Here is a 22,094-nt window from a genome sequence, read left to right as displayed (position 1 = left end):
AGTGGACAATATCATACCATTGTGGAGATAGTTTGAGGGTCTTGTCCCTATCAAGTATTTGCCTTGAATCTGTTTGTTGGTATTTCGAACAACCAAGTACGGGGGTTTTGTTGCTCGAAACCTATTCAGAATTCGTATTCAACATATTTATTTATATGTAGTTATTTACGATTATGACCCTAGGGTTTAGACGGTTAGTGAACCACATATATCTGTGTGTCGATCTTCTCTATCTCTATGCTCCCTTTTTTTTTGTGTTCTTTAATTGTCGATTTTGTAACAATACGATCGCTTAAATTATCTATAAGATCGTTGAGCTCCGCTACACGATTGTTTACCAAAATACTATACGATCGCTTAAATTATCTACACAATCGGTGAGCTCCACTACACAATCGCTGAGTAACAAAACGCTATACGATCGTCTACCCAATGCTATACGATCAACTACCAAATGCTATACGATCGCTGAGTAACAAAATGCTATACGATTTCACGGTTGGAAGGAAGGAAAATCGTGGCAGGAAGCGAAAGAAGAAATGAAAACCCACACTTCTCAATGGGTATGCAATTCCTTCATTTTTGTGGGTAAAAGATACCTAGGAATTGCCCTTTCCAAGATAAATAAACAAATCCCACCAACCAAACATGAGCTTTGTAAACCCATTCCCATTCCCACTCTCTTTTCCCTCCAACCAAACGGCCCCTAACGAGTTTGAGAGTAGGGCCTAAGTGATTTCATATGAAGTTATAATGATACATTTATAGACAAAGTTGACCTAGGTTGTTCCCTAGAATTTCAGAGTTGCCTTAAGATATTTAGATAACCTATCAGGCTAAGGAATGCACTTGATTTCATGTTTGACTAGAGTCGATCTCAGTCTTGACCGAGGTCGAGCATCTTCCTCAGATTAAATTCCGAACCTAAAAAATTCATTGGATGCATGTCCCGTTAGACATTTGTAAGGTTTAACATCCACACAGTACATTGACTTGGGCTGGCTCAAGCCAACTCTTTTTTTAATGTCCATTTTAATTCTAAAGTTGTCATTTTCAACTTGTATCATACTTTTTTTTTTTTTGTTATTTTTTATTTTTATTTTTATTTTGTCATCTCTACTCATGCTAGATTTAATTATATCATTCAATCATAAATCTTAACAGTAAAAGAGTTTAAAATATTATTTTTCCCCTAAGATGTGACATTGAATATTTCTTAAAAGGGAGAAAAAGAAATCATTTTCTCCCTCTAACCTTAAAATAGAAAAAGACACTTCTAACTCTAGTCCTACTACCACGTATGGTTTAAAATTTGTATTATCGAGTATGCCGTGGCGCCGCCGACGTCGGAACATGAATCAGGCCAAATCTTTCCATTATCCTCACCGCCTCACCTCCACTGATGCTTATTCGATATTGTTTTTAAACAATCATACACTGAATTAAGAATATGATTTGTCGTTCCATTTGGACATATATATTTTTTTCGGTGAAGAGAACCATTTTGAGATAACTTACCAGATCAATATCTTTTCTAAAATGAAATTTAAAATTATATACAAAATTAATAAATTATCTGAAAATTCAATCCCACTTCAAATGCCCGATAATAAAAATATTCAAAATCCAACTAAAAATAGAAAAATCTCCATTTTAGTTTTAACAATTGCGTAGAAAATATTTCAACCTCAAATTTTTGTTTGAACAAAAGCATGTCTTAAATTGTATCGAGATATTTAAGCCTTGATTTAGGTATATATTCAGACTATAATTAGGATATTTGGTTATCTTCCATTCAATAATCAAATTCCTATGTAAATCTCAAATTAATATGAACACAACTCAATTGATACCATGTATTAGTGATCAAGAGGTCTATAATTCGAATCTCTATTCTTATATATCGCATTAAAAAGAAAAGTTGAAGTGAAATCAAGATAAATACCTAATATGTTTTGAAGAGTGAATGTTATGTTACTATCAAAGATGTGGCAAAGCGATTTTTTTTTTTTTTTTTTAAGAGTGACCAAATAATCTTATATTCTAACTTTATAAATAAATTTTCAATTATTTGATTATTGACAAGATTTTATCTAATAGAACCTTGACTGCACCTAAGCTAAAAAGACTGCTGCAGTGGATTTGTTGTAGCCAAAGTTTCAATTCTGTTTATAAGAGATTTTGAATCTAATATATCTCTAAAAACTTGCAATTTTATGTTTTATAGGAATAGTTCCACAAACATTAAAGTAGGTACAGGCCGTTTCTGGATATATAATTTTATATTTGAAACTTTTAAGAATTAATTGATCTATTTAATAAATTAAAAAAAAATATTTGTCACGCTAAAGTAATATTTGTGTAATCCATTTAAGTATCCAACTACAAGTTGCATGTGATAAACTTTCTTCTTTATAAAAGATAGTTTTTGTATAAATATTTTTATCCTTTATAATATTGAAGGATATACGGCTTCACCTAAATACTATTCTATCAAATTGAAAATACATGATTAATTAGATATAAATTTGAAAGTACCATATGAAGACTAAATTTGTAAATTAACATTTGTTTTCTCCATTCTCATACGTGAAGAGCTAATTGCTTCCCTCTTCATTATAAATATAGCTTGATATAGAACTTATACAATTCACAAAACCATACACTCAAGAAAGAGATGGAGAGAGTAATGGATCCAATATCCCACAAAAATGTCCACCATCTTCTACAGCAAATTACTCAATCTGCATATGAAAGCATCATTATTCACATCAATCCCATCTCTTTTCCTCTCATCTTCCTCTTCCTCTTCCTCTTCTTTCTACTTTCACTCAAACTCTTATCCACCAAAAACACCAAAGTTAACTTACCACCTTCACCACCACAGCTCCCAATAATTGGCAACCTTCACCAACTAGGCAGCCTTCCACACCGTTCACTGGCATCTCTTGCAGAGAAATATGGCCCTCTAATGCTCCTCAAACTAGGCCAAACCCCAACTCTCATCGTCTCATCAGCAAAACTAGCCAAAGAAGTAATGAAGTCCTATGACACCATCTTCTCAAACAGAGCCCAAAACACAGCTGCAAAATCCTTAACTTATGGATGCCATGATGTGGCCTTTGCTTCTTATGGAGAGTACTGGAGACAGGCCAGAAAATTGTGTGTTTTGGAGCTTCTAAGCACCAAAAGAGTGGAATCTTTTCAACATATTAGAGATGAAGAAGTTGCAAAGCTTGTGAAAAGGATTGGTGGGGTTTCATCGAGTGTGATCAACCTCAACCAAGTTCTGATATCAACTTCAAACAATATAGTGGGGAGATGTGTTTTGGGAGAGAAGTATGTGAACGTAAATGATGAATTTGGAGAAGTGACGAGGAAGGACATGGAGTTGTTGTCGGGGTTTTGTGTTGGGGATGCGTTTCCTTGGCTTGGATGGATTGATGCGTTGAGGGGATTTCATGGACAACTCAAAGCTAGTTTTCAAACATTGGATAGGCTTTTTGAGAAAACGATTGAAGAACATAATGAAAAAATGAAGAGTGGTGATCATAATGGATCTTGTGAGAAGGATTTTGTTGGGATTATGCTAAAGTTGCAACAACAAGACACTCTTGATTATCGTTTCACTATAGAAGACTTCAAAGCAATTTTGCTGGTTTTGTTTCTTCTCTCTCTTGCACATGCCGCACACACACGTAAATGAGATTATTCATTTACCTTTTTTTATGAGTAATGATTAGATAAAATTGCTGCACCTAACCACATGCTTACACTTTTTTATGTATCAAGAAAAAATAAAAATAATTAATTTTTTTTAGTATTTTTATTACATAACAAATTTTTATTGGACAATCGCTTAAATAGCATAACATGCAACACCAAATTTTTTTTCTTTATTTATTTTCTTTTTGGAACATGCTTTCTTGATTGGGCATTTGTAAAGTTGTACTTCAAATAACTAACCAACCTCTTTTCAAAGCCTATTCCTACTCATTTATTTATTTGATTGAATACTAAATATCATTTAAAATCTAGGTTAGCACATGGGGTGACCGTTTGAACAATATATTTAGATTAATTAAGTGAAATTATGTTGAGTCAATCTACATGATGAACTTAAAGGGGCACAATCTAAAAATGAACTTGAGATTATTGAAGATTCCCATATTTAAAAAAAAAAAAAAACTTATATGTAAGTTACTCATCTAATTTAATTAATTTTGACTTTTGAGATTGAATCTATGTTTCCCTAATATTCTATTGAAACCTATGAAGCCCAAACATATATATATATATATACCTTTTATTGCTAAAGTGTTACATGGGATTAAAAGTATAAATTCTATAAATTCATCATCTTACAAGTACTATATATTTATTAACTTTTCAAAAAAAAAAAAAAAAAAATCTCTATATATTAACCTTTTGTCTGTAGATTTTTAGTACAAATATACACATGATTAAGTCTTAACATGGATGAAAATGATTATTACTAAAGTACGGACTGAATTTTTGCAAATGCAGGATATGTTTGTAGGTGGAACTGACACAACAGCAACAGGATTGGAATGGACAATGGCAGAATTGATGAGAAATCCAACAGCCATGAAAAAAGTTCAAGAGGAGATTAGAACAATAGTTGGAGAGAAAACAAAGATTGAAATAAAAGACACACAAAAGATGGAGTACATGAAATGTGTTATAAAAGAATCTCTAAGACTCCACCCACCAGTTCCTCTATTGCTGCCAAGAGAAACAATGGGAAGTGTCAACCTTGAAGGCTACCATATTCCACCAAAAACCAAGGTCTGGATCAATGCTTGGGCAATTCAAAGAGACCCCAAAATCTGGGAAAGCCCAAATCAGTTCACTCCAGAGAGATTCATGCATGAAAAGAAATCAGTTGATTTCAAAGGCCATGACTTTGAGTTGATTCCATTTGGGAGTGGAAGAAGAAAGTGCATTGGAATGTCATTTGGGATTGCTTCTTTTGAATATGTATTGGCCAATCTTCTTTATTGGTTTGATTGGAAGCTCCCAGCTGGTGAGTTGTTGGATATGACTGAACAGCATGGCCTCTCTGTTTTCAAGAAACATTCTCTCAAACTCATTCCAATTCCATATTCTGTGTAATTTTTGGTGTTTGATCCTTAACTATTAGGTATTGAGTGAGTGAGTATAAATAATAATGTGTTTGTTATAATTATGAAGTGAATGAGCCTCTTTTATAAGAGTTACCGTATCGTTTGCTTATGAATGATTGTAAAATATGTGTAGAAAAGTTGGGGGTTATTTTTCACCTATATATACCTTTGGGGAATAATTTTGGTCTTATGGTGAATATAGTTGTTTCACTTAATCATTGTATGTAGTTGGCCAGCAATTAGTCAAAAGAATGGTGTTCTTTGTTGTTGAAGTTTTAGCTCAACTTTTCATTGCAGAGTAGTTCGAGCAATATAACATTTCAGTTGGATTGTGGTATCCTAGAATGCTCAAGTTAAAAAAATATCTATTACATAAGTGTTTCATACAAAAAAAAAAAATATATATATATATATACAATTACAAGCTGCAGATGACTTGAATCTTCTTAAAGAGAGTAAAATGTGCATGCCTCAACTTAACTATTTACATATGTCTATTCTATTTGATTTTAGTATTCTTTACTCATTTTCTATGGAAAATGAAAATGAATGTAATTAATCAAAAGGAATATGCTAGTATGATTGTTGACAGGGTATTATACGCAATGGATTGTAGTAGATTTGATATTATGATGAAGAGAATTATAGGATAATTAGTATATTTTAGTTAATGTTTAGTTTAGTTGTTAAATCACATTAATGTTTGTAGAAGTATTTGAATTAATTAAGCCTCGTTTGGTAATCATTTGATTTTTTTGTTTTTATTTTTGAAAATTAATCCTATTTAATCAATATTTCTTAGAATGATTTGCATATTTCTTAAGTCACTACAAGAATTTTAGGCTTTAGTGTCGATTTAAACCTGACATTAAAAAGCCTTAATATCAGTTGAAAACCGACATTGAAGATTGTGTTATAAAAGGTCTTTAATGTCGGTTTTAAATCGATATTATAGCTGACAAAAAATTCAGTACCAATTATCTTCAATGTCGGTTAAAACCGACATTGTACACCATCTTCAATGTTGGTTTAAAACTGACATTGTACGCCATCTTCAATGTCGATTTTTTACCAATTTTTTTCAATAATTGTCCCTTTTTTAAATTATCCAATCCATTTTTAATGTCGGTCAAAGAGTTAAAAACATCATTATTTGTCTCGTGTTGGGTCAGAAAATGTCGATCGTTGTATTTTATTAAAATAATATAAAAAATATTTATTGTCATGCGTGTTCGTTATATTTTGCATGGCAAGCCAACAATATTTCTCTTCTACCTATAAATGCACTGAACCCATACCTAAAATATAACTATAGACACAACAATACACTCTACCAAAAAACTAAATACAAAGTTACTTACAATGAAGCACACTTCTATAATAATTTAATTTTGGGCGCTGGGCGATATATGCAGACGCTAAACGATGGCACTACACGATAAGCAGATGTGGTAGACGATGTGTGTGATGCGTTAGACAATGGGGTCAGCACTATACGATGAGCGACAACATGATCGTTAACAGCGAGAGATACGCGATAGCGAGTTTGTTGAGAGCAAGAGATCACTAGACGATGGAGCTATGTGATGGGGCGTAGGTGTTATACGATGGGCGCAGGCACTAGACGATTGGCAACAGCAAGAGGGTTGGATGATGAACGACAGCGAGAGGGCTGGATGTTAAACAACAGCGAGAGATTCACTAGATGATTGAGCTATGCGATGAAGTGTAAGAGCTACAAGATGGGCTAAGCATTTATGCGGTGCTGAGGCTTGCGTTACGCAAGGCTGTAAGTTCACCCGGATAAGTAGCTATACCAAGAGAAGGTTGAGCTTGAGGTAGTAGGAGGTGGACAAATAAAGTTTCATGCAAAGAAGTTTTATGCATGAGGAAGACAACTCAAACATCATGCAAGCAGGTGAGTGACATGGAAGTAAGTGAATGACAAGAAAGTAGGTGGTGGCAAAACATGGTGCAAACACTCCAAAAGTTGCTAAAGTAGGAGGTGTCTTGCATTGGAAGCTTTAAGGAATGAGTGGGATCAATACCTTGGGCCTATAAATACTACCACAGAGTGCCTTTTCAGTTCATAAATTGAAAACCTCTTGAAATACAGTAAGAAGAGCGTTTGGGAGCAGATTCGGAGGAAAACCATGCAGTTTCAAGAGAAGGAGATGCTGTCAGACACTGAGGTCTGGAAGTAGCATCAATTTGAGAGAAGGAGTTCTCCCAGAATACTCATGCATTTTGAGTGATTTCAAAGCCAACTGAAAGCTCTGAGAGTCTTGTTTTTAAGGTAGGGTTGCGGAGAAGAATCTCCAAGGAATCAGGCTGAAGGGTTAAGAAAAGACAGAAGAGTGAGCTCTCGGGTAAGCTTGGGCTAGTCTTGATGTTTTGATGATTCCAGTCCAGCCACGAGGAATTCTGAGCTAAGATTTCAAGGTAAGCTTCCTAAGACATTTTAGAGCATGTTTGCAGAAGGAAGTATCTTGAAATAAGGCTTGGAACTATGAGTAATCTAAGCTTGAAGTTGAATTTGGAATTTAGGGTTCACAAGGGAGCCCAAGGAAACCAAGGAACTTCTAGAGAGGAAGGTTCCTACCTTACCAAGGTGAGTCGTAATTTCCTTTAAGTCTTAAGCATATCTTTTAGAGTATATGTATATGTTTATGTTGTAAATGAGTAAATAGCATGAGAATGAGAATATGTGATCGAGATGGTCAGGGGGTCAATAGACCTAGTTCTTAAGCCGGGAGCAAAACCTCATGTGATGGTCATGAGACCGAGAGGTCTAGTTCTTGAGCCTGTGGGAGGAATCTCGTATGGGATGGTCAGTGGGCTAGTATGCCTAGATTTTGAGCCCATAAGCGCCTATGTGCACATAGGAAACATAGGAAATGTAAGAGAGTAAGCGTTTATGACTAGTATCAGTTTAATTACCTACCACGCATGTAGATAGAGTTGAGAACAGACTTATTCAAGGCTGAGGTTTGAATGTAACCTTGTAATTGTGATATGCTTGTATTTTTATGAGTTGAAATAGACTCTAGAAGCTGCATAACACTCACTGAGCTTCTTGAAGCTCATCCTTTTCTTTCATGTTTTTCTTCTCAGGCAGCGAAAGGTGAGGAGTTCCAGGGTGTTGCTAAGGTCAAGGTCTGCCACAATCACAATCAGGCTTCTGGGGTTTTAGAGTGTGGATGTAAACTTTGTAGTCAAGCCTGAGAGTTATGTAAACGTTATACTGTTGGTAATAAAATGAGCTTAATTAAATAGTTATTGTTTACATCTTTCGCTTAAAGTTTTATGAGAGTACAGAGTTTTAGTTGGGCGGTAGGTATCACAAAAAGGTAGTATCTTTGGTCCTTCACGCCTCCCCTCGGGCCCAAGAGGCGAGCTTGGGGTGGGGTATGACACTCAATTTTCCAATAATTGTTTACATTAACCACGCTGCTCTTAGGTACCTCATGACGAAAAAGGAATCAAAGCCTAGACTTGTAAAATGGATCCTTCTTTTGTAAGAGTTCAACTTGACTATCAAAGACAAAGAAGTATCTGGTAATTCAGTGGTCGACCATCTAAGTCGAATCATGCAAGAAGAAAAGTCAATTCCAATTAGAGAAGACTTTCCTAATGAATATGTTTTCAAGGTAACTGTTTTCCTACCTTTTGACTGGTAAGTTTCCCTTTAACTACTTTTTAAATACTTTTTATGGGATCCTCCTTATCTATAGAAATTTTTTTTAGATCAAATCATTAGGACATGTGTCCCTAATGAAGAATTTGAGTTTGTTTTGTCATTTTATCATGAGCATGCATGTGGAGGTCATTTTAGTCCAAAACAAATTGCTAGAAAAATTTTAGATTCAGGACTATTTTGGAATTCTCTTTTTGTTGATTCGTATGCGTATTAAAAGTCTTGTGAAAAGTGTCAAAAATCTAGATCTTTGTTTAAAAGAAATGATCGATTCCATTTTTGTCTATGAAATATTTGACGTGTGGAGCTTAGATTTCATGGGTCCATTTCCTTCTTCTTTTGGTTTCTATACATTTTGCTTGGAGTATATTATGTTTCCAAGTGGGATGAGACATTCCTCACTAGATCAAATTATTATTCTATTGTTTCAAAATTCCTAAAAAAAAATAACATCTTTTCTAGATTTCGAATTCCTAGGCCTATCATAAGCAACCAAGGAACACATTTTTGCAATACGACCATAGAGACATTATTGAGAAAATACGGAGTTCACCACCGTGTTACAACCCCGTATCATCCTCAAACAAATGGCCAAGCGGGAATTTCCAATAGAGAAGTGAAAAACATTTTAGAAAAGATTGTAAACCTTAAAAGAAAAGATTGGACTTCTAAACATAATGATGCACTTTGGGCTTACAAAACTGCTTTTAAGACGCTCATAAGAACAACCTCGTACATATTTGTATATGGCAAGGCATGCCATCTTTTAGTAGAGGTTGAACACATAGTGTATTTGGCGGTAAAATAATGTAATTTGAATCTAGCCCAAGCCGGAAAGGAAAGACTCCTAGAGTTATAACAATTAGAAGAATTAAGACAGGATGCTTATGAAAATTCAAAAATTTATAAAGAAAAAACCAAAAATTTTCATGACAAAGGCTTAATAAGAAAGGAATTCAAAATTTGACAAAAAGTTTTACTTTACATTTTTAGATTACAATTGATGCCTGGAAAACTCAAGTCCAAGTAGCTAGGTCCTTTTGAAATTAATAATGTTTTCTTTTATGGTGTAGTTGAAATAAAAAGTCTTGAAACAGGAAAAATCTTCAAGGTGAACGGGCATAAACTCAAAATCTACAATGAATAGTATGTAAACCAAGTCCAATTGGACTTGTGTTTGACTAATCCTTCATACACATGACACCCCTCTTAACCAACGTCGAGCAAACGATGCTATTTTTTTGCATATTTTTTTATTAATAAAAAGAATAATTGATTCATTTTTCTTTTCTTTGTAGGTTATCAATAATAAAAAAAAAAAAAGACGAGCTCTCCAAGAAAAACAAAACAAAAGCAAGGAATTCTTTCTCAAATAAATAAATGATCAACCACAAAATTCAGGGAAGTTTCTCTCTACATCCTTTACTTTTTGTTTCCTGAACTCGTTTGCTTATTCTAAACATTGAGGACAATGTTCCATCTTTAAGTTCGGGGTGGGAAATATTGTATGTTTTTGTATTCTTTTTTTGGATTCTTTGATTAGTTTTAAAAATGAGTCTTATTAAAAACTTTTGCACATAAATGCATGTCTAGAACCCTTGAGCATCTGAGCTCGGGTTAATAGATTGTTGAGTTAGACTGAGTACATAGATTTGACATATCTGGATTAATTTGAGGCTCTGATTCATTTTGATAGCGTAATTTCAATTCTTTGAAAAAAAAATATGACCATTGAATTCTTTATGCTCCAAAAAAAAACCCATTTTTCCTTGAATGCAAAAATTTCATGAATGATTGAATGCATGAAAACACATATAAAAGAATCTCATTCAGTTTGTTTTTATGCGTCATTTGATTTACACAATCTCTCAGTTATTATCAATAAAATTTTGATGACACATTCTTTCAAGGAAGGAAACAAACAAAATTTTAGACCTCTTAAAATTTTCTAACAAAATTTTGAAACTCATATTTCAAAAGAAAAATTCTTTTTCTTTTAATTTCATAAAAAAATCAAATAATTAGCTTTTTACGTTTATTTAGAATCTTAAAACTTTTAGAAATTTTATATCTACTTAATTTTCTTTGTTACCCCAATAGGATAACCTTTGATCTAAGAACAACCATCTTGTTAGAGTAGCAAGTCTAGAAAAAGAGGAATAAAATGGGCCTTCTATTTTTTTTTTAAAAAAAAAGTTGCTAGCATAAAAAATAAAATAATAAAGCAAGCTTGCAAAATTAACATACTATCACTAGCGTGTGTGTGTGCATGGATAAAGGTGAAAAGAGCTACGTTCATCGTGTCTAGTTAGGGTTCACGAGAAAAGATCGATAGGTTCCCGACAGTGTGAGTGTGAAAGCTATCCCTCTAGGTAAAAGAAATGCCAATTACATTTTGTGTGTGTGAGTTCTTAAAAGGAACACTTATTAGAATTGTCTCTCTCCAATGCAAGTTAGGTATATCGAATTCATTTTGACCATTAGTTATTTAATTTTAATAAATTTAAACATTAGTTATATCGAATATAATTATCCAAACCCTAAATTGAAATTGAACAATTCAAATTCACTCAATATTCTAACCCAAGGTTTAATTTTTTTTCGAGTTAGTAGAGAGACCTTATGGACCTACAAATCATGAGCTCCAATGATTTGAGATTAATTGATTAAACTCATTAAACCAAATTAATTCATATTTGTTAACTACCGAGACTTACCACCATAGCTCAGTAGTTGCACTCTCTTCACTGTAAATATATTTATGTCCACTTAATTTAACCATAATCAGTAAGTCGATCATTCACAGATAGTTTTGTCCACTTTTCGAGGGAACCATGTTCCGAATATATATGACAACTTGTACTACATACCCCCAAAAGGACTGAAGTAATTACACATAATTGATCATTAAATGAACCATGTCTAACAGGGTTCGATTTTTCCCTTCTGCTACACCATCCTATATGGTGTACTAGGTGTAGTGAGTTGGGATTGAATTCCATGTTCTACTAATAGTTCTAAAATTATGAATACATATACTCGCCACCCCGATCTGATCGAAGTGTTTTAATTCGTTTACCTAATAGGTTCTCCAGCCCCATCTTGTATTCTTTGAACTTTTCAATAGTTTCAGACTTATAACGCATTCAGTAAACAAAGCCAAATCTAGAATAGTCATCAATAAAACTGATGAAATACTCAAATCCTACTCGAGCTTGAACATTCATCGGATCACAAAGATCTGAATGTATAAGTTATAGGGGTTCTTTGGCTTTAAGACCTTTTCCTGAAAAATATCTTTTAGTCATTTTTCCCTCAAGACATGATTCACATAGAGGTAGAGATTTTTCTTCTAACTGATTTAGATGTCTATTCTTTACTAATCTCTCAATCCAGTTGAGATTTTTATTACCAAGTCTTATGTGCCAAAGATAGACATTAAGAGAAATCTTTTGTTTCTTATTTTGAGTTTCGGCTGTTTTAAACATCTCTATATTTAAAATAACTTCTGCCTTAGTTGGTTTTAACACATACAAGTTATTTTCAAGTTTAGAAGAAGATATTTGAATATCCCTTGAACTAATGAACACTTAATTTATATCAAAAGTGACTTTATACATATGTTCCAATAAACAAGATACAAAGATTAAGTTTCGTTTAATCTGAGTTACATAATATAAATTTTCTAATAAAATGTAGGAATCTCCAAAACATAACTTGATGTCTCCCACTGCTTCAGCCAAAATGACTTCACCTGTTCCTACCTTGAAAGTCATTTTGTTTTCCTTCAGGTACTTTTAGGAACTAGTTTCCTGAATGAAAGTGCAAATATGATTAGCAGCGCCTGAATCCAGTATCCAAGTCAAATGAGAACTTTCCAATAAAAATGTTACTATTACAAGTAAATCAGATTTACCTTGGTTTGCCTTTTTAGCTTTCTTTTGTACGATATTTTGGGCAATTCCATTTCCAATGTCCATCCTCATTACAATGGAAACAATTTCCTTTTGCAACTTTTGTCTTGCTTTTCTTAGCAAGAGCTTTCTTCTTCCCTTTTCCTATCTTCTTCATCTGGATACTCTTATCCTTTGAAGGGTCAGACTTCTTTTCAGAACGTTTCGAACCAGATATTGATCCCTTCTGAAACTTTCTTTGGGTAACAACATTTGCTTCCCCTTATTTATTTTTCATTAAAGATTGATAAGTCTGGGGTTCATTTAAAAGAGTGGTCAAATTATAATAAATCTTATTTATTAAAGCATTTGTACGAACATTAAGAAGCTCTTCAGAAGAGACTCCATATCATACTAACTTGACTTTTCTCGTTTATGACGACGTAATTCGCTTCCGCAATATTAAAATGGACCATCATGTCCAAGACTTGTTCCTTAATAGTGGTCGTTCTTTCATACAGGAATTGTAGATATATTTTATAGCATCATGTCGTCCTGATGAGGATGGCTATCCAAAAATCCCTTGTAATGACTCCATGATCTCTCTAGCAATGACCATGGTTTCATGCTTTTTAGTAAGCACATCATATATGCTTGCTAAAATGTAGGCTCTGGCTGTTTCGTTAGCCCTGACCCACCTGTCATAGGCATCCCAAACACTTTGATTTGCATTTGAACTGGGAAGAGGAGGACATTCTTTTGTTAAAACAAATCTCAGGTCATCAACAACTAGTATTGTATTTATGTTTGATTTCCAGTTCGAATAACCCTCACCATTGAATTTATCGAAAGCTAGGAGTTGAATTGTCGAGTTCGACATGCTGAAATAAGAATAAATTCTATTAGAAAATTGCATATAAATCCAATTTTTTAAAAAAGTAATAAAGTACCCAAATTTCTTTATTTATTTGCAATGATACTTTAGTGAATCAGAATAGATGTTACCAAAGGGCAGTCAAATACTCCTTCACTGAATTAAGACATTCTTGACTAAATACTATATCCATAATAACTCTTATTTCTATAGTCATTTAGTTATAGATTTTAAATGTCTAATTCATTTTATAACTCTTATAAAAATATAGACATGCTATAACAATCACTTAAGTATTCCATACTTTAATATAAAAATTATATTAAACTTAAAAAACCCTAATCATGCATACTTTATATTGTAACTAATTTATAACCTATGTTAATGCATGAAACATGCCTTTTTATCGTGAGATTTTAAATCTACATGGCATACAATATACACATACATGTTTTAATTTAAATATAACATACATCACATGCATAAATATTTAAAAATCACTAATATGGACAAACTTTGGCATCCTAAATAAGCAAATAAGCTAATTAACAATTTTAATACAAAAAAAAGCTTCAAAGTCCCTTTGGACCGCTCGACCCGACCCGAACTGGCCCACTAATGCTCCAAAATAAGCTGAATCGGATCAAACCGGGTTGAACCAAAATTCAAGCCAACCGAACTGGTCAAACCGGTCCAAATCGGACTTTTTGTTCACGCATTTCTAGGCTAAGATGAATAGCATTGCAATGCTCCATCCCAACGTTGCAACCCCTCGAGTTTCAGGAAGAACAACATTGCAACGTTCTATTTGTTAGCTTTAGGGCTTCACTCAAACCAAGTATTTTGATGATAACAAACTCATATTTTTTGTACTAACATTTTCAGTGTTTCAAAGTCATTAGCTTGTAGAGCTCGGAAAGACGATTCCAACGCAATTTGAATCGCTCAAATCGGAGTTTAAACGAGAAAGTTATAAGCAAAAGAAGATTGGAGAGGAAATCCAACATGGCAGTGACACGTGGCATCTTGCTGACATCGCATCCGACGTGGCGGCTGACATGGCACACAAACGGTCAATAATGATGACGTGGCAGCTGATGTGGCAAATGACGTAATGCTCCAACCGGTCACTTTTTGCTGGCGTGGCACATGATGTGGCAGTAACGTGGCGACCGTGGACGAATGAGATAATGACAAGTAGCGGTCACTCAGCTTCACGCGCGGACGCGCGCGTAGGCCGCACGTGCCTGCAGTTTCTTCACAGAATGTGGCACGTGATGCTCAATCTCCTCCCCTGTGCGCGTGGTGCTCATATCATCCAGCTATTTTTTATTTTCAATTTTATTTTCTTATTTTTCTCTAATTTCATGATCCAATTTTCTCCAAATTCTCGCCAAATTTCAGCATTTTTCAATTTTGATTTCCTTCCTAAATTTTCATCCTTCAAATCCTTTTTATTCTCCAAATCTCAAAAATTCCAATCTTTCAAAATTCCTTTTCAAATCCTTTCCTTTTCTATTTTTATTCAATCTCTGCCCTTCATTTGCAATCATATCCAATGGCCAAAATTTATCTCCCTCGCCTATAAATTCGACTTGATTTTACTCTTCATAGACATACCAAAAGCTATCAAGTTTTAAGTTCTCAATTCTCTCTACTCTCAAATTCTTGTGCTCCTTGCTCCTAAATAGGCCTAGAGTTATTTTTGTGAGTTTTTTTTTCCTGAGTGCTCAACTTGTGTATTTAGCCTTCAGGAGGTAATATTGTGAGGTTTTCTTTTAATTTTTGGGAATTGTATTAAGGTGTGGGTACACCTTAGGTTGTGAGAAAAAAAATTGGTTTGATCCTGAACCAGTAAAAAGAATCTTGGGTTTCTTTTTAGCCTAGAAAAAAGAGGGTCGTGTGTCGGTTTGGTCCTCACCTGCAAGAGGATCACTTAGTGAAATACCTAAGAAGGAGTCTTAGAGAGTGGAGTAGGCAATTTTTCGAACCACTATAATTCCCGGTGTTTTCTTTTCCTCTCTCTTTTATTTCTTGTTTTCAAATTTTTTACTTCTTGTCTTAGTTATTTTTTTGTAATCTTTCCAAATTGCATGATTTAAATTTTAGTGTGTTATTTAAATTTATCCTTGATTAAATTGTCTTTAAATTTGAAGTTATCATAGCTGGCATGATTTAAGTTTTGTCTTGCATAAATTTTCTTTAATCAAATTAGTGGGTTAACATTATTGAGCATTGTTTGAAGATAAAATTATTTAAAAAAAAAAATGGTAGTCAACCATATTCACCCCCCTCTAGTGTTGCCTTTAGATCCTACAATTGGTATCAGAGCAGGTAGCTCGGTTTTCTTATTTCAAAAAGGTTTTGTATTTTTTTCTTGATTTTACATTTTGTTTTTTAATCTTATTAAATCTGGAATTTTTCTAATTTTTGCAAAAAGTTTGAAAATTTGAGTTTTAAAAGTTGTTTTCATTAGAAATTTTTTTTCTTGAAAATTGGTTATTACAACTTTATTTTTTTTCTCTACTTCTTAATCTTTGAAATCTTTTTGATTAAAATCTAAATTTTAGAAAAGTATTTCTCTTGGCAAAAATCTTTTTTAAAAAAATTATTATATTCTCTTCCTCTTTCAAAAAACTTAATTATTCGAGCTTATGGCAACTACTGGAATAAATGGGTATGGTGAAGGTCAATCTACCACTAGGCCACCTTTGTTTGATGGAAATAATTATGCATGGTGGAAAACTAGGATGAGAATTTATTTAATTTCTATTGACTATAATCTATGGGAAATTGTTTTTAATGGTCCTTTAATTCCTACTAAGATAGTTGATAATAAAGATATTCCTAAGGAAGAAAAAAAGATTAATGATGAAGATAAAAAGAAGTTTTCTATTAATGCTAAAGCCATGAACTGTCTGTTTTGTGTTTTATGTCCTAATGAGTTTAATCAAATCTCTGCATGTAATTCTGCTAAAGAAATTTGGGATATGCTTAAAGTAACTCATGAAGGAACTAATCAAGTTAAAGAGTCAAAGATTAGCATGTTAGTTCATAATTATAAATTGTTTAAAATGGATGCAAATGAAACTATATCTGAAATGTTTACTAGGTTCACAAATATTGTTAATGTTTTGAAGGGATTAGGAAAATCTTATACCACCTCTGAAAATGTGAGAAAAATTCTTAGATCATTGCCTAAGAGTTGGGAAGCTAAGGTGACGGGGATCCAAGAAGCAAAAGACCTCTCAAAACTTCCACTAGAGGAGCTCGTTGGATCTCTCATGAGACATGAGATAATCATGAAGGCCAATGTGGAAGAAGATGTCAAAAAGAAGAAGAACCTAGAATTAAAGTCCACTCAAGTTCAAGAGGACTCTGAAACTGAAGCTGAACTAAATGATGAGGAGTTCGCTTACTTGAACAAGAAGTTCAAAAAGCATTTTAGGAAAAGGAACTTCTCAAAGAAAGTCAACAATCAAGAAGGCAAAGGAGAAAAGAGCAACAGAGATACAATCATTTGTTATGAATGCAAAAAGCCCGGACACGTGAACTGGGACTATCCTCAAAGAAAAGCCATTTCAAAGAAGAGTAGGAAGGCTATGAAAGCTACTTTGGACGAAAGCGATGAAAGCGAATTTGAAAGCGAGGAAGGAGTAGCAAATTTGTGCGTTATGGCTTTTAGAGACGACGACGACGACGATGATGAGGTAAGTCCTGAAAACCTTACTTTTGATTAGCTCATTGATGCATATAATGAAGTTAAAATTGAATTTGAAAAACTAAGTTGCAAATATATGTCTCTTAGGAAGAAAAATGCTAAATTAGCTCTTGAAAACAATAATTTATTGATTGAGCTAGATAATCTAAACGAGAAAAATGAGACATTAGGAAAAGATCTAGATTTATCTAAATCAAATTTGTCTTTTAAAAGAAGAGTATAAATTATTAGAAAATAAAAATGAAAATATTTCAGCTACTCTTTTAAAGTTGACAAATGGGAAAAAGAATTTGTATATCATTATGGGTAAGCAACAACGCATATTTGATAAAAGTGGCTTAGGTTATAAATCTCACCAAAAACAAAAGAAATTTACAAACTACTTTGTCAAAGAAGGTTCTATTATTTGTCATGCATGTGGAAAACATGGTCATAAAGCTTATGCATGCAATTTAAGAAAAATCAATATTATGAATGAAAAGAGATGGATTCCTAAATTTTTGTTAGCTAACCCCCAAGGACCCAACCAAATTTGAGTACCTAAGGTTACATCTTGAGAATTAATTCTCTTAGTATGTTTGAGATCCATAAAGAATAAGTGGTACTTGACAGTGGATGTTCAAAACATATGACTGGGGACCACACAAAATTCACATGCCTAGAAAAGAAAAATGGAGGATACGTTACCTTCGGTGACAATAAAAAGGGTAAGATTGTTGGCAAAGGTAATATTAGTAATGGTTCGAATTTTCTTATTGAAAATGTTTTGTTGGTTGATGGTTTAAAGCATGATTTATTAAGTATTAGTCAATTATGTGATAAAGGATATAGAGTAATTTTTAGTGATAAAAATTGTACAATAGAAAATGCATGTGATGGAAAAGTTCTGTTTGTAGGAAATAAAGATAAAAATGTTTATATTATTGATCTATTAGATTGTCCTATAGTAGAAAATAAATGTTTATTTGCATTGCATGAAGAATTCGTGGTTATGGCAAGTCATGCTAGCATGCATTTAATTTCAAATATTTCTAAGAAATCCCTTGTTAGAGGTCTTCCAAAATTACATATGAACCTTTTTGGACCTACTAAAGTTGCAAGTCTAAGTGGAAAACATTATGTGTTTGTTATAGTTGATTTTTTTAGATTTATTTGGGTTTTATTTTTATCTCATAAGGATGAAGCTTTAAAATCTTTTATTAGCTTTTCAAAAAGAATTCAAAATGAAAAAGGTTTTATGATTTCAAAAATTAGAAGTGATCATGGAGGAGAATTTGAAAATGCTTCTTTTGAATTTTTGTGAAGAAAATGGAATTTCTCATGATTTTTCCTCTCCAAAAACACCTCAACAAAATGGTGTTGTAGAAAGGAAAAATCGATCTTTACAAGAATTAGCTACTCCATGCTTAATGAATTTGATTTATCAAAATCTTTTTGGGCTGAAGCTGTTAATACTGTATCTTATGTAATGAATCGTGTTTTAATAAGACCTGTTTTAGATAAAACTCCTTATGAGTTTTTTAATAAAAAAAACTCCAAATATTAGTTATTTTAAAGTCTTTTGTTGCAAATGTTTTATTTTGAAAGACAATGGGAAACTTGGAAAGTTCGAGTCAAAAACGGACATTAGCATATTCTTAGGATATTCTACATGTAGTAAAGCATATAGAGTTTTTAATAAAAGAACTTATGTACTTGAAGAGTCAATGAATGTTGTTTTTGATGAAACACATGTTGCCACTAATAAAGTTTCTACTAGTGATGAATTAGAAATACCTGTTGAAGATCTTAGTATTAAAGATAGGGAAACAATATCAAATGAATCTAAGAAAGAGCCAGAAAAATCCCTCCCTTAGGATTGGAGATTTTCCACTCACCATCCTCAGGAGTTAATAATAGGTGATGTATCTCAAGGGGTAAGAACTCGCTCTTCTTTAAATGCTTTAAATAATGTTGCTTTCGTGTCTCAAATTGAACCAAAGTCTTTTAAAGATGTTGAATCTGATGAGTTCTGGTTAATTGCTATGCAAGAAAAATTAAATCAATTTGAAAGAAATAATGTGTGGGAACTAGTCCTGCGTCCTAGTGATTATCCTGTTATAGGTACTAATGGATATTTAGAAATAAAATGATGAATCTGGTAATATTGTTAGAAATAAAGCTAGACTAGTTGCTCAAGGCTATAGTCAAGAAGAAGGAATAGATTATGAAGAAACATTTGCTCCTGTTGCTATATTAGAATCTATTCGCATGCTGCTTGCATTTGCATCTCATAAGAATTTTACTTTATTTCAAATGGATGTAAAAAGTGCTTTCTTAAATGGTTTCATAATGGAGGAAGTGTATGTTGAACAATCTCTTGGTTTTGAAACCTTTGATAATCCAAATCATATTTTTAAATTAAATAAAGCACTTTATGGTCTTAAACAAGCTTATAGAGCTTGGTATGACTGTTTGAGTAATTTTTTGCTAGAAAATGGTTTTAGAATGGGACTTATTGATACTACTCTTTTTATCAAAATTAAAGATAATGATATTTTATTAGTGCAAATATATGTTGATGATATTATATTTGGTGCTACTAACTCTTCTCTTTGTGAAGAATTTCTAAGTGTATGCATAGTGATTTGAAATGAGCATGATGGGAGAGCTTAAGTTCTTCCTTGGGCTTCAAATTAAACAACTTGAAGAAAGAATCTTCATAAATCAAGAAAAGTACACAAGGGATCTACTCAAAAGGTTTAAGTTCGATAATGCAAAAGTAGCAAAGACCCCGATGAGTACCACTACAAAACTTGATATAGATGAAAAAGGTAAAAACGTAGATATTAAAGCTTATAGAGGTATGATTGGATCCTTGCTTTACTTAATTGTGAGTAGGCCTAATATTATGTTTAGTGTATGCATGTGTGCTAGATTTCAATCATGTCCAAAAGAATCGTACTTGCATGCTGTAAAAAAAAAACTTTTAAATATTTGCTGACGTCACATCCAACGTGGCACACAAATGGTCAATAATGATGACGTGGCAGCTGATGTGGCGGATGACGTAACGCTCCAACCGGTCACTTTTTGCTGGCGTGGCACATGATGTGGCAGTGACGTGATGACTGTGGACGAATGAGATAATGACAAGTAGCGGTCATTCAGCTTCACGTGCGGACGCGCACGTGCGCCGCACGTGCCTGCGGTTTTTTCACAGAATGTGGCACGTGACGCTCAATCTCCTCCCCTGTGCGCGTGGTGCTCATATCATCCGGCTATTTTTTATTTTCATTTCTATTTTCTTATTTTTCTCTAATTTCCTGATCCAATTTTCTTCAAATTCTCACCAAATTTTAGCCTTTTCAAATTTGATTTCCTTCCTAAATTTTCATCCTTCAAATCCTTTTTATTCTCCAAATCTCAATAATTCCAATCTTTCAAAATTCCTTTTCAAATTCTTTCCTTTTCTATTTTTATTCAATCTCCACCCTTCATTTGCAATCATATCCAATGTCCAAAATTTTTCCCCCTCGCCTATAAATTGGACTTGATTTTACCCTTCATAGACACACCAAAATCTATCAAGTTTTAAGCTCTCAATTCTCTCTACTCTCAAATTCTTGTCCTCTTTGCTCCTAAAATGGCTACAGTTATTTTTGTGAGTTTTTTTCCTAAGTGCTCAACTTGTGTATTTAGCCTTCAAGAGGTAATATTGTGAGGTTTTCTTTTAATTTTTGGGAATTGTATTAAGGTGTGGGTACACCTTAGGTTGTGAGAAAAAAAATTGGTTTGAACCTGAACCAGTAAAAAGGATCTTGGGTTTCTTTTTAGCCTAGGAAAAAGAGGGTCGTGTGTCGGTTTGGTCCTCACCTGTAAGAGGACCACTTAGTGAAATACCCAAGAAGGAGTCTTAGAGAGTGGAGTAGGTAGTTTGCCGAACCATTATAATTCCCGGTGTTGTTTCTTTCTCTTTCTCTTTTATTTCTTGTTTTCAAATTTTTTGCTTCTTGTCTGGGTTATTTTTTTAATCTTTCCAAATTGCATGATTTAATTTTTAGTATGTTATTTAAATTTATCCTTGATTAAATTGTCTTTAAATTTGAAGTTATCATAGCTGACATGATTTAAGTTTTGTCTTGCATAAATTTTCTTTAATCAAATTAGTGGGTTAACTTTATTGAGCATTGTTTGAAGGTTAAATTATTAAAAAAAAAAAAAAATTGGTAGTCAACCCTATTCACCCCCCTCTAGTGTTGCCTTTAGATCCTACACTATTTGCAACACTGCCTGACAGAGGCACCAATTCCAGTTTTCTCCAACTGACCTTGCTTGCTTGAATCTTCAATTAAAACTTTAAGTCAACTCTATTCACTCCAATAAAATTAAAGACCATCAAGCACACATAAAGGCCTATCAAACAAGAGCCAATTACAATTATTACAACATAATCAAAGAATAATCTAATGCCAAAGCTGGATAAAAAAAAAAAAAATCATATCAGTCACCATAACATGCGTCTCAAGAAATTCACCCACCATACTCAAATTAATGTTAATTGAGTGCTTAAATCATGCTCTGATACCAATTGATAGAATAAACATGCAATACACAGAAGCTAACAAAATCATTAAGCACTCTAATTACATTAATTTGAACAACAAGCATGCAAACATAAAGTTTCATAACAATAGGGTTTCAGTTTGAATACCTTTATAGTTTTCCACTAATTCCTTGCAAGTTCCATGAAATTGATCTTCAATCTCTTCAGTGGACCACT

At 33.2% G+C, this 22,094-nt stretch overlaps 2 protein-coding genes across 2 annotated transcripts; both read left to right on the top strand.

The window, feature by feature from the left end:
• The first annotated feature begins 2,638 nt into the window (after positions 1 to 2,638).
• On the top strand, positions 2,639 to 5,337 carry LOC120082830 (phenylacetaldehyde oxime monooxygenase CYP71AN24-like). The gene is made up of 2 exons (XM_039038162.2): positions 2,639 to 3,658; positions 4,528 to 5,337. The coding sequence occupies exons 1-2, from the start codon at positions 2,678 to 2,680 to the stop codon at positions 5,134 to 5,136; spliced, it is 1,590 nt and encodes a 529-aa protein (XP_038894090.2). The 5' UTR covers positions 2,639 to 2,677; the 3' UTR covers positions 5,137 to 5,337.
• A 10,928-nt stretch (positions 5,338 to 16,265) lies between these two features.
• Positions 16,266 to 17,351, top strand: LOC120084093 (uncharacterized). The gene has a single exon (XM_039039991.1). It carries the CDS (start codon positions 16,266 to 16,268, stop codon positions 17,349 to 17,351), a length of 1,086 nt encoding a protein of 361 aa, XP_038895919.1.
• Positions 17,352 to 22,094: the final 4,743 nt, after the last annotated feature.

The sequence above is a fragment of the Benincasa hispida genome, chromosome 8, assembly GCF_027475165.1.
Source record: "Benincasa hispida cultivar pf3 chromosome 8, pf3_genome.v1.1, whole genome shotgun sequence".
NCBI classification, from domain to species: domain Eukaryota; kingdom Viridiplantae; phylum Streptophyta; class Magnoliopsida; order Cucurbitales; family Cucurbitaceae; genus Benincasa; species Benincasa hispida.
This window is presented reverse-complemented; position numbering and strand designations above follow the sequence as displayed.